Here is a 13,706-nt window from a genome sequence, read left to right as displayed (position 1 = left end):
TGCAACGAAGCGAGTAATTCTAATATGGGCCGTCAGGCCCAATTTATAAGAGGTCAGTTTGGGCTGGGCTGCAGGGTTGTACCGCGTCTTTCGCCTAAAAGGGCCCAAACCCTGAACCCTAGCTTTCTCCTCCTCCTTCCCCTTCCCCCTTCCTCTTCTCCGGATTCCCTCTCCTCCCCACGGCGTCGCTACTCCCAAATCCGCGAAAAATCGACAGAGACCAGCCGCCCAATCTGCCTGATCCATCGGAGGAGGACGACGAGGAGGAGGTTTGCGAGGCAGCGGCAGGGAGAGGAAGATGTCTTCGCTGCGGAACGCGATCCAGCGGCGCGCTCACAAGGAGCGCGCCCAGCCGTAAGTTCATCTCCACCCACTAACGCTTCAGACCTCGAGCCTGCTCTGATCTTGTTCGATTCTGCATGCCATGGCGCCGCCGCTGGGTGCGCGGGCGCCACTTGAAGGGATTTTCTTATGCGCTCTGCGGCAGTTTCTGTGTTGTGTGCCGGATTTCTGGACTGACCTGGGATTGTGGTGGGGTTTGTCAGGGAGTCGAGGAAGAAGTTCGGGCTTCTGGAGAAGCACAAGGACTACATCGTTCGGGCGAAGGCTTTCCACCAGAAGGAGGAAACCATCAGGGTATGGTTCTACACTTGACGTTTCTGGCGCTTAGGAAACTCGGGAAATTAGCTACGTTTTACCAGAACTGCAAGTGTTTGCATGTTACTCCTATAACCATCCAACATTCTATTGTCTCAATTGTGTGTGCTAAGCGATTTTCTGTTTTCAACGATTCTGTGAGATTGACTAGCCGTTCCCTGATAATGGAGCTATTTATTATTGACATTTAGGGGGATTTTGGGAGATTTGTATTTGCTTTTAGGAATATTAGGCAAATTAAATCTTAGACTTTGGATGGTGTAAGTTAAAGTTTAGTCTCCTCTGTAGGGAGACATCACCATATTTGAACAGTTGAACAGTTTAGGACGTAGGGGATACAGAACATTTTCTTCTGTTTGTTGTTATATTTCTTGCGATTATGAATAGTGCAACTGTCCTAACCTATGTGTTCCTGCTTAATTACAGAAATTGAAGGAGAAGGCATCATTTAGAAACCCTGATGAGTTCTATTTTAAGATGATCAACAGCAAGACTGTTGATGGAATTCATAGGCCTAAGTATGTACAGCTTGGTTCTTTTTGTAGTTTATGGCTTGAACTACTAGTACTTCGTGTTTTAATTTTAATTTGGACTGTCATATACAAGGCCTGAAGCAAACAAGTATACTGAAGATGAACTCATGCTGCTAAAAACTAAAGATATGGGATACATCCTTCAGGGTATTCAGAGTGAAAAGAAGGTTTGTGATGATGTTCAGCATATTTAAAGCAAACAAGTATACTGAGGAGGAACTCTTCAGGTTAAATGATTTATTCTATCCTAATTTTGAATTTGACTCCGTTGTAGAAAATTGAAAAATTAAGCTCCATGCTTCATGAACTAGACAACAAGCGACCAAACAAGCATGTTTACTTTGCTGAAGACAGGTACATGCCACTACATTCATGTTGAGTTTCAAATTTGTCGTTGCCATTTTGAATTGTTAGCTAGCTAAGCCTATGTCAATGTTGAGTTGAATATTTGTTTTGTTTCAGAGAAGAGGTCAAAGAAATACAATCTAGAATAGAACAAAAGAGCAGTTCACTTGGTTTGGACAACATCCCTTCCCGTATAAAGAGGTACATGGCACTTCTATTTGGAACAAGGTTAATTATTAGTATTATACTCATGAACAACCAGTTCCACACTTTATCTACTTAATGAGGTACTTGTTTTCATCTTTTGTTGGAAAACTACCTTTAGTTAATGAATGTACGTGTTTTTGTGTACGTGCATGTCCTGTTCACCACTGATGTGCTTGCCATAACGAAACTACTTAGTTGTAATGTTTTTGTGTTGTATGAGTTTGTTTCTCCAGCTTAAAGAATTACCATGTGCACTTTAGTGCATTGACCACTACATGATGAACTTATCCTGCCATCAAATCCTTTCCAGGAAAACTGCTTCGTCCTATAGGGAGTTAGAGGAGAGGAAACAGAGGGTTCAAAAGCTTGAGAAACTGTATGCAGACATGGCCTTGCAGAAAGAGTTGAAGGTATTGGATATCTGTCATTAAATAGAGTTCTTATCTTTGCATAGGTGTAAGTCTTTCTAAGTACTTTGGTGAGTTGAAGTTTACTTAGAATGGTACAATGATAAGTGGTAAGAAACTGGATTGAATGATTGATGCTGGTTGGGTGCAAATAAATGCTAACTGTTTGGATGGAACTTGCTCACTGTTTGGTATATAGTCAATTATGCATTTTTTTGCAGTTTCTCTTAAATAAAATTAGTGAAGTTCAATGTTTGCACTTAACATATTGTGAGTTAAGCAAGTCAGTTGAACCTGATCATATTTCAGAAGCACTATAAGCGTAAAATGGCCTGAATTTAGAATCTGCAAAGTATTTTGTGAGATTTTTTGAGCAGGTATTTGATGGTACAGGATATTCTATGATCGCTTCTATTTAAACTTGATTGAATATTTATATTGTTTAACTGTTCAACTACTAACTTTTCTAATTTGGGGTAGAAACCTGGACGGAAAAGAAAACTCCGTGAGGATGAGATTGAGAATCAAACATCCCGGCCTGTTTATAAGTGGCGAGCACAACGGAAGCGGTAAGGTACAATTGCTGTCTTTTGCTCTTACTTCCTTGCTGACCTATTGATTTCCACTTACCGTCGTTCATCGATCTTCAGATGATGTGAATGGCTTACAATGGAATCATTGAGAATATATGGAGTAACCAGTAGATCCTAAAGCAAACGGAGACTATTGTTTATTTTCTTGAATTCTAATGCATTTACATGTAGCAGTGCCCCTCCACAACCGTCTCTCTTCATAGCCTTCACTTGATTGTATTTGTGGATCCATGTTGGATACCACTTTCTGCTACCTGCTACTGATGTGATGTACCTCTGCTTTTTACAAAATGTTGGGTAACTACATCAACAATTGAGAACCTAAACGGTCCGAATCTTCACGCATCGTCCGTAATCAACATTCCAAGGTTAGCAAGCACAGTGCCACCAGAATTAGGGCGTGTTCACTTTGCCGGAAAAAAAACATACCATTTGATGGTAGAGCCAAATATTAGTAATGCCATTCTTTGGTAAAGTCAAAATATCAATGTGTCATTGGCTTTGATACCTTACTAAATTTTGGTGTAATTTTTGTGAGTGGAAGGTTCCGGAATTACCAAATTACCTTACTAAATTTTGGTGTAATTTTTGTGAGTGCAATCCTATTTGTTTGTTACCCTACCAACAAAAATTTGACAATACCAAAATTTAGTAAGGTTTATTCTGGTAGTGGAGTGAACAAGCCACTCTTTAGTGTATGAAGTATTTGATATATTCTCCAGAAAAAAAGGGGTTATGCACAGCAAAAAGATAACAGTATTGCATATTTGAATGCCAGTTTTCGTGCTTCTCTATACATTATTGCAATAGCTAAGTTCGGATCTCAGCCAAACTGCCAAAATATAACACTTGCAACACAGCTTGCAAAATCCTCAAAAGAAAGAAAAGAAAACAAGGAATACAAGAATTGCCTTGCAAGCCTATCAAGTTGCCGAAAGGTGTTTTGTTGATGCAAAGGGCAAACAAAGATCACAATCATAAATACACAAGTAATGTGATTCACATGACCCTGCCGGCTTCCGCGCCGCATGAAGGCGAGAATACCTTGAAACAAAGTATGAAGTGTTGACTCGAGGGGCTCTCATCTCAAATACCTTGAAACAATGTATTCAGCAATAGCCAAACTTGACGTCAGACCAGGGGATTCTATTCCAAACAAGTTGACCAGCCCAGGAACACCATGGATATCCTCCCCCTGCAGTAGTTAGAGAATTCAGGTTAACCAGTTCATATGCAAGAGAGCTATAGAAATGTTATAACAAAAAGGACCTGAATAACAAAATCTGAAGGAGGCTGCCCCGGGCCAGAAAGCTTTGGTCGTATCCCAGAATAACTGGGTTCCAAAGAATCATCCTTGAGGTTAGGAAAATACTTCCTTATTACAGGATAAAATTTAGAACATCTGGTAGGATTGACTGAGTAATCGAACCTGACGAACAATAGATGCCAAGGTTATGTAAGATGGTCTGCAAAACTGGAAGCACTTTCATAGTAACCATTGGATAATTGTAAATGTGGAGACCATTACAAAGATAAACTAGATATGCACAATCAGAAATGCAAGTTCACAAGCTCAACAAACTAGAATTTCTTACCTACTCAGGAAGCATGACGTGACATCCTTACCACCATCTATCCACTCAACATCTGGGCCAAATCTAACAACACCATTCAAATCTAGCGTGACATGTACCCCTATGCCACCATCCTCTGGTAGAGGGTAGATCAAGTGGCTGAAAGGGCTCTTGGTTTGAGAAAGGGTGAAGTAACATCCACGCGCATAATAAGCAGGGGGCACAAATACTTGGTTAAGGCCATGGAATCTTTTAGCAAGTGGAGCCGCACTCAAACCTGCTGAATTTATCAGAAGTTTTGGAAACAAAATGAGTTGTGGGGACACAGGAGAGCCCACAGAATGATTCTCCAGTGCTTTGCTTTCAGAAATATGAAGCTCGAGGCCTTCATCTCCAATATATCCATTTGTAACCGTTGTGTTGTAAGATATGGCTGTTCCTAAATTCTCAGCATCAGCCTGCATAAGCAGAAATAGCAAGATTATGTGAAGGTAAAGGATGGTTTGGTGTTATGCATGATGCAAAGCAGATAAACTGGACTGACATGGCCACCATTTCAAAGTTAAACATGCGGAGGGAAATAATTTCCATCTTTCTGTTGACCAAAAATTGTGTAGATATGTTTTTTTGGAGGTATTGCAAGGAGCCCTTTTGATGTAAAAAAAAAAACACAGTTCTTTGTGCAGTGTTGACTTTCTAGCTAAAATGCTTCAATTGGGCAGAGGCCCTACGTTTAACCCACGTTAGCTATATACTACTATAAATTTTATGGTGCAAACAGAAAAGAGAACTTCCAAAAGAATTAAATTTACAGTGGTCAAGTACCAAAAGGGAGAGCATGAATGAATGAGAGTCAACAATCCCAGTACGAGGTGACAGTAAAGCCTTAAGACAGCGAAGTTCAGGTTCCATCTCCATAGCTTCAGAACCCTCCATCATCTGAAGATCATCCACCCCATTTTCTTTAGCATTCTTGAGAAGCATGTCCAATTTTGCCGTCTCTGCAACACCAGTAGCAACGATGAGTTTACCGAGCTGTTTATGGGGAATTTCTCGTTCTGCACAGTACTTGTAGAGCATTTCCCTTCCTCTTACACAAAGACTAGCCTACAAAAGAACATTTAGTAGGTAAATCAATAAAACACGAATGTGATAGGGTTTGAATAAGTTCCTTTTTGTGTACCATGTAGCTATAAGAACTTAAGCCCTTCTGTACTATTCAAGGGAAAAGTCTTGTCTTCTTAGTTGTAGCATCGCAATCAAATGCCTTAGCAATGAGTGATTCATCACAGCATACAGTCAACAAAACCTACAGTTCCATTATAGAATAGTGTACTTGCCAGGTATGAACCAGAATGTTCAGTGTGATGCATAGAAACTGGAAACCCAAAACAGTAATGGAACTCACCATGCCATTGCACTTGGTAAATTAGTTGAATGCTTTGCACAATAGATGCATAAATCCCATACTATTATTTGTGTAACAACCCAAATCCCAAACTCTGACACTTACGAGCCTGAATTTTTTCAGATTAGTGTGAACTACCCCAAGCAGTGAGAATGATAAACTGCCTGCAAATGATTTGCATGAATAACCCAAATCCATCACATATTCACATGTCTAAGCTCCAGTGATAGACTAAATTCCTTTCTAAATCTATTTTACAGTACAACATCTAGAGCAAATTTCAGGGATACATCCAAAATTCCCATAATCACAAAATTATTAACCGATCTCACCTTTAGGCTGCCGGGAGGGTAGTAGATGCCGGCGTGGATGACCTCGCTGTTGCGGGAGCTGGTGCCGGTGCCGAAGCTGGGGGCGGCCTCGACCACCACCACCTCGCGGCCGGCCATGGCCAGCGCGCGCGCCACCGCGAGCCCGACCACGCCGGCGCCCACCACCACCGCGTCCGCCGCCTCCCGGGGTGCTCCGGGGGCGATCCCGGCGAGGCCTCGCCGGCGGCAGGCCCCCGCAAAGCGCCGCAGCGGGAGCATGGCTGGGTATCGACCGCGCCCCGCTCCTCTCACGGTCTCACCTCGCCGGCAGTTGGTTAACCTGCGGCGGGGACGATAACCTCTGCTTAACCCCGAGTTAGCGGCACGATAATTCTTCTGGATTACAGCATTTTTTTTTCTTTTTGGTGTTGGTGAGTAAGCATCACCGTGACCCGTTCGAATGTAATGTAAAGGGTGGATTAAATTTTAGATTAAAGTGGCACGTTTTTCAAACTGCTAAATGGTGTGTTTCGTGTGAAAACTTTCTATATTAAAGTTGTTCTAGAATATCAGATTAACCCATTTTTCAAGTTTGTAATAATTAAAACTCAATTAATCACACGTTATTACCACATCGTTTTGCGTAAAATACTTAATCTTCATCTTCATCTTCATTTTCAGGAGATTCAAACACCACAAGGTGCTAGGAGGAGGAGGCGAAGTGGGACGCGGCGTGGATGCGGTGCGGCGAGAGATGTGGTGGGGAAGGGCTCGATGCGGGATGGATCGATCGCTTATTGAGATTGAACGGTCGGGATAAAGTAGGGTGACATGGAAGCACCAAGAAGCAAAGAATTCTAGTAGTGGGGTGGGGATGATTTGTATAGGTATATAGGATTAGTAATTCGTCCGTTTTAAACTTCTGCTTATAGCAAAATATAGCCGATGCGCCTATAAATCGAGCTTCCGATTTTTTTCTCAAAAATCGTGCGCGCATTGTTTCACCAAATAGATCGAAAATGTTTCACCAAATAGATAAAACAAATGTTTCAATCTTTTAAAAAGCTAAAACACAATAAAATCACCCTATGAAAGATTTTGCTACAACGTATGAAACAACGGTTTGCAAAAATCAGACGTTGTTTCACCCTATATAAAATAATGTTTCTGCAAATAGCGAAAAAATGTTTCAATTCTTAAAAAAAGTGAAACATGGTCAGATCACTAGTTGAAACAATTTGGTTCAACATATGCAACAAACGATTTAAAGCCATTGAAACACTTAAACCCTTGTATACATCAACAAACCACGTGTCCATCAAGATAAATTATTGTACAGTATCAAAAATCCACTGCAACATTTGATCCATACAAAGGGAAACATCACAAGTACACTAGCTGAAACATTGCTTTTGAAACCATTGAAACATCAACAACCTGTGTGTCGAAGTTAGAAATATGAAACACCATTGAAATATCCACTGCAACACCATTGAAACATCACGAGTACACTAGCTGAAACACGCAAGAAAAACACACACCCGTGGTCTAGACTGCATATTCCTCCTCTCCGGAGCTACGTCCTCCTCCGCCCACTGCGCTCGGCCGCGGCTGCCGAATCGAAGTCAGTCTCTCCTTCCTCGCAAAGCTGCCTTTGACCTCCAAATCCAGCAGCTTCCTGCTCCATCCGGGCCTCCTATGCCTCTGCCTCCCTTTCCTTTGATTTGCGCTGCTACTGAACATCCCTGATTGCCGATGTGGAGGCTGAGCTCAACGCTGCGATGCCCATCCGCTCTTCGAAGAGTATCCACTCTGCCATGCGCTACGCCGTCCTCCCGAGGGCCAGCGACGAGGGCACCGCCAAGCACGCGCCCCCCGGTAATGTGCGTCGCGTTATGCACAGCCGCGCTCCCCACAGCCGTCGCCCTCGAGATGCTCCACACGGCGTCGCTCGTGCACGATGCGTGATAGAGAGAGAGAGAGGGAGTGAAGAGAGAAGAAGGGAGAAAGAGGGATGAGGGAGCGAGTGGAGCGCCCAATACAATCTTCCCACATTGGGCGCTCGAAAACGAGCATTTTCGAAATATAGCAATAGTTTCAATACAAAATAAACATTGTATGGAAATATATTTAATAAAGCTAATTTGGTGTCGTAGGTATTGCTAAATTTTTAATAAGTTAGAAGAAATGCGAACACAGTACTCCCTCCGTTTCATATTATAAGTCGTTCATAAAATTAATCAAATGTCGAAACTAATTTAATCAAATCTAAACATAATTTACATATAAGATAAAGTAATTTACATATATAATGAAAGTAATTTACAACATATATATTTTCTTTTATCAAAATATGATCGTGTAATATTTTTTATAAAGATTTAATTATAACGAACACGATGTTTGTAATTGGATTGTAGATTCGATAAGTAATTTAAGAGAAAATTTTGTTTGAATCTTAGGTATTAGGAATCCTTTTCTTACAACATGAATTTGGTAGCCGGTTAACACTTTTTAGGATGTGTTCGGCATGTCTGGTTCCCAACCAGAACATTACACACGGAAAACAGAACGGTCCATTAGCGCATGATTAATTAAGTATTAGCTTTTTTTTTTCAAAAATGGATTAATTTGATTTTTTTTAAGTAACTTTCATATAGAAACTTTTTGAAAAAAACGCATCGTTTAACAGTTTGAAAAGCGTGCGCGCGAAACACGGGGAGAGGGGTTGGGAACCCTAAGAAAAGAACACAGTCTTAGTGTACTGCACCGTGTATTCCCATCATTAAAATTAGTAATAACAACATATTGGGCTCTAACTCATGTTTATATCTACTCCATCAAGGAGACTTGGAAAGGAAATATAATCAAGAGAAGCAATCAACATGGAGACCTCAACACCAACATTATTGAGTTGTAATGGGAGAAGAAAATACCGCATAAAGTAACGTGAATGATTGTATTAAGCCTCGTGAACCTGTATATATATAGAGTATAATAGATAGTGAAGAAATAACTCTAAACGAATCAGTCCTATCATACTAATCCTCTAACTACCGTATACTCCATTCGTCCCATAAAAAATAAATCCATATTCTAATATTACGAATCTAGACGTACATAAATCTAAATATACATATGTCTAGATTCATAGTAATAAGATATATTACATTCGGTACTAGATGATTTTTTATGGGACGAATGGACTACTTTACTAAGAGGGTGTTTAGATTCAGGGTGTAAAGTTTTGGCATGTCACATCGTGTATTATATAGGGTGCCGTATGATGTTCGGCACTAATAAAAAAACTAATTACAGAATCCGTCGGTAAACCACGAGACGAATCTACTAAGGCTAATTAATCCGTCATTAGCAAATGTTTACTGTAGCACAACATTGTTAAATCATGGAGCAATTAGGCTCAAAAGATTCGTCTCGCAAATTAGTCGCAATCTGTGCAATTAGTTATTTTTTTAAACCTATATTTAATACTTTAATAAGTGTTCAAATGTTCGATATGACATGGTGAAAAATTTTAGGATGACATCTGAACAGGGCCTAACATTACTGCTACTGCTCCTCTGACGGCGGCGGAGACGGCTTCCTGTAGAGCCCTGGGCCTGCAGAGCTGGATGCAGTACCCCGCGGCTCGCTCGTACCACTCCCTCGCCTCCGCGCCACGTACATCCGGGCTAGCTCCTCGCAGGCGGACGCCGCCAGCTGCGGCTGGTTCTCCAGGACGAGCATGCGCACCGACCTCTTCAGGTCGCTCTCGATGGCGCGTGCGGTTTGCTCGTCGTCCGGGTCGAAATCCCGCATGTGGCATTCCGCCGATTCCCATAGCACCACCGCAGCTGCCAGCCTACAATCTCGACCCATCTGAGAAAATTAATTAGCACATGTAGCTGAATTAATAACGGATTAGTTGGTGGGACTGTGATGAATTAACGCTTCACAACACATAAATAAAAACAGTATATATATATATATATATATATATATATATATATATATATATATATATATATATATATATATATATATATATATATATATATATATATATAGACACGTTGTCTTTACTCTTCAAACTAAAGTTTTCCTCTCGTCTAAAAATTATCCTTTTTAGCTTATAAATTTGTACCACAAAGAGTATCTTTTTAACTGTGAGAGTTCGGTAGAACAATTAGGGGATGTTTAGATCCAGGGGTATAAAATTTTGGCGTGTCACATCGGGTATTATATAGGGTGTCACATAGGATGTTCGGGCACTAATAAAAAAACTAATTACATAATCCGTCAGTAAACCACGAGACGAATTTATTAAGCTTAATTAATCCGTCATTAGCGAATGTTTACTGTAGCACCACATTGTTAAATCATGGAGTAATTGGGTTAAAAGATTTGTCTCGCAAATTAGTCACAATCTGTATAATTAATTATTATTTTAGCCTATATTTAATACTTTATACAAGTATTTAAACGTTCGATGTGACAGGGTGAAAATTTTTTAGAATGATCTAAATATGGCCTTAGTACTTCAATCTCCTTTAGATTTCTTCCCCTTCTCGTTTTCTCTATGTTAATAGAGATTAGAGAGGATGGTAGTCTTGCATTTTTAATATGCAAGCAACAGTCCCTCTTTTTAACTGAGGGATTTTTTTTTTTGAAAAGAATAAAGGCACCGACCTTTATACAGTACGTGCCATATTCGTGATGTGCCAACGCGGCTTTTCTCCCTGCAATTCAATTCACATGCATGCGATGAGGTTAATGTTCAGAAAGTATATATATATATGCATGAATCAAGATTTTTATATATGTCATATGTGGATGGAGACGGGTAATTAATTAACCGACAATTCTTGGCGAGACGATAGGCTTTGGCGGCCTCCTCGAAGAAGCCGGCGGCGTACGAGTAGGTGGCGCTGGCGGGCAACAGGCAGGACCAGAACCCCGTGAGCTCCCGCCGCGCCTGAGCCATCAGGCGGTCGCCCTTCGCCTCGGCCGGCGGGCTCGCCGCCGCCATCTCCGCTCGCAGCGCGTCCTCCCATCCGCCGCCTCCGCTGCTTCCCATGCAGGCTACGTGCAGCACGGTCGGTACGTAATTGAGTTTGGGGGAAGATCGGAGCCCTAAATTAATCGAGACGTACGTACGTACTCGATCGTAGAGAGTCGGAGGATATCGCATTGTTTGGTTAATTTTTATACACATCGATTTAGACGCCAGTCACAGGTCCGGCGTTTAGGATACGGACTAGGAAAAGGGGTCAGGACTCAGGACATATCCGTATATGCATCTGTTTTCTTTTACGGAAAAATAAAAGATCGGATTGACGAAACAACTACGAATCGGCTGTCTGATTTTTTTGAAAAAATAGGACGTTGTTTCCTCTCTTACATAAAAAAAATATTCCAATAGTTAATAAAACAATGTTTCTTGAAAACAGTGAAACACAATTTAATCACCAGATGATACAAATGATTTAAAATTATTAATTAAAACATCTATAGATCCGAGTAAAAAATGAAGACAAAAAATAAAACATCATCCAAAACCTACTGCAACATGTTTTTCGAACTAATGAAACATCTAGATGCATGAAATGAAACATTGAAAAATTTACAACGCATCCATACACTCTTGTGGTGCTCCTCCCTTGTGCACTCCCGACGGTGAAGCGACGACATCGTCCTCGACCACATTACCCTTCTAGAACGTGAGAGAAGAAGAAGGGCCACCGTCATCTAGATCTGAGCCTTCTAGAACTCTCGTGGACGAATATAGTCTCCTCGCTATCATACTCCGTCGTCGCCCTGAGCCTGGGTCGTCTCCACCGCGGTCCGCAGGGACTCCGGCGACAGTAGAGGAGGAGACGACAGCAGCGGAGAGGATGGCGGGGCGTAGGGACAGGAAGAGGAAGGTGAAGGGCAGCAGAGCCATGACGGAGGTAATAATGGCGGTAGCAAAGGCGATGGGGGAGGAGGGGGCAATGTGGAGCGGCGGAGGGAGCGAGAAAAGAAAGGCGGAGTGGTGGAGGGAGCGAGAGAAGAGAAGAAATGGATAGGGAGAGCCGGAGGGGTTAGTTGTCGATAAGAAATGAGTGAGATCCGATATTTTTGTTTTTCATCGGTTGCTCAATTAAGAGCATTTTCGTCGGAATGATGCAAATTTTTTAAGCAGCGTAGGCGTAGAAATACTATATGCACCTGAATTCCGACACACTAGCTCATTCGTAATACTCCTTACATCTACTTTTGATAGTCATATTTCCAAATCTGAAAAGTTTATTTTTGATAGGCATATTTCAATCCAACAACCTATCATCTTAATGATTTTCTCGAATTTAATGTGTGACTCACCATTCTTCCACACATGATTGGCTACATGGGTATTGAGAAATGTAAATATTAATGAATCGCTTATTTACGAGGAATGACTAATAGCATGTTTAAATGAATGATAAGTAGAATTATTTATCATTGGTCTGTATGTCAAGATAAAATATGACTATCAAAAGTAGATGGAGGGAGTAATCAACACTTCCATTAAACCAAACCAAAGTTACATCAACACTCCGCTGCGTAGCTGCACAGATTTAATTGTGTTTTGCGTCTGCAATGATCTGAGCAATTTCTCTAGCCTTGAGCATACAGTGGCGGGCATAGAACACGGACTCCTCGCTCGCACAGCCACCATAGCTATACGCGGCATCTTGGAAGTGAATCATAGCCTTGCTCCACTCTTTCTGCTCCTCGTACAGCTCGGCCAGAAGCCTGCAACAGGTGGCCGCTGACTCCAATTTTTTCCTCCCCATGCTCAGCTCGGTGGCTTTCTCCAGCGCAAGTGCAGCAGATGCAGCTTCCTTTTCACCTGCAGTTTGGACAATTATTAGTTGATTGTTTTTTACCGCTTCTATTTTAAAATATAGAGAACAACTATCGTCTTAATACAAATATGCATGCATATAATTAATTCGCAAATCTTTTCCCTAAATTCTATTTTATAAAAATCGTACATCCTCAATTTCTTTAATTTTATTGGATGTATGCATCTAATTTATTATGCTAATCTATTAATCTTCTATTATTAACTTATTATTAAGGTAGTAGAAAAAGGAGTCTCAACGTTCGCTCTCACAGCCTACAAATTCTCATATTAATCAAAGAAAAAGAAAAACAGAGTCCATATAGAAATACAATTTAGAAATAGATAAAATTTGGAAGAGGAGACTATAGTCCATACCGGTATACAATTTAAAACTAATGAAAATTCGGATTCAAAAAATAGGAAAATTAAAATTAGGTCAGAGTCCATATAGAAATATAATTTAGAAATAACTGAAATTCGAAATTAAAAATAAAGAATATTAAAAGAAGAATATATAGTCCATATAGAAATACAATTAAAAAATAGAAATTTAGAATTTAAAAATAAGGAATATTATTAAAGAATACTAAAAGAAGAGTATATAGTCCATATAGAAATACAATTAAGAAATAATAGAAATTTAGAATTTAAAAATAAGGAATATTATTACAATAGTATAGAGTCCATATAGGAATTTAGAATTAACTAAAATTCAGAATAAAAATAAAAGTAGAGTTTACAGTCCATATAGAAATACAGTTTACAGATAACTAAAATTCGAAATAAAAAATATGGCAAGA

General features: G+C 40.4%; 2 protein-coding genes across 3 annotated transcripts; one reads left to right on the top strand and one right to left on the bottom strand.

The window, feature by feature from the left end:
• Window positions 1–129: 129 nt before the first annotated feature.
• Window positions 130–3,486, top strand: LOC4327566 (probable U3 small nucleolar RNA-associated protein 11). Of its 2 annotated transcripts, none has more exons than NM_001406408.1 (9): window positions 130–354; window positions 546–636; window positions 1,084–1,175; window positions 1,264–1,357; window positions 1,465–1,544; window positions 1,653–1,736; window positions 2,053–2,152; window positions 2,630–2,718; window positions 2,800–3,486. In NM_001406408.1, exons 1-9 carry the CDS (start codon window positions 299–301, stop codon window positions 2,801–2,803), a joined length of 690 nt encoding a protein of 229 aa, NP_001393337.1. In that variant the 5' UTR covers window positions 130–298; the 3' UTR covers window positions 2,804–3,486. The 2 variants fall into 2 exon arrangements, with proteins under 2 accessions (NP_001393337.1, NP_001393336.1); NM_001406407.1 differs by having other exon boundaries at window positions 2,630–2,723.
• On the bottom strand, window positions 3,476–6,372 carry LOC4327565 (L-2-hydroxyglutarate dehydrogenase, mitochondrial). The gene is made up of 5 exons (XM_015793353.3): window positions 6,057–6,372; window positions 5,142–5,423; window positions 4,338–4,774; window positions 4,012–4,171; window positions 3,476–3,937 (listed from the first exon to the last, which is right to left on the bottom strand). The coding sequence occupies exons 1-5, from the start codon at window positions 6,312–6,314 to the stop codon at window positions 3,824–3,826; spliced, it is 1,251 nt and encodes a 416-aa protein (XP_015648839.1). The 5' UTR covers window positions 6,315–6,372; the 3' UTR covers window positions 3,476–3,823.
• Window positions 6,373–13,706: the final 7,334 nt, after the last annotated feature.

The sequence above is a fragment of the Oryza sativa genome, chromosome 1 (assembly GCF_034140825.1).
Source record: "Oryza sativa Japonica Group chromosome 1, ASM3414082v1".
Taxonomy (NCBI): domain Eukaryota; kingdom Viridiplantae; phylum Streptophyta; class Magnoliopsida; order Poales; family Poaceae; genus Oryza; species Oryza sativa.
The sequence above is the reverse complement of the archived record's forward strand: the minus strand, read 5'-3'. Positions and strand labels throughout refer to the sequence as shown.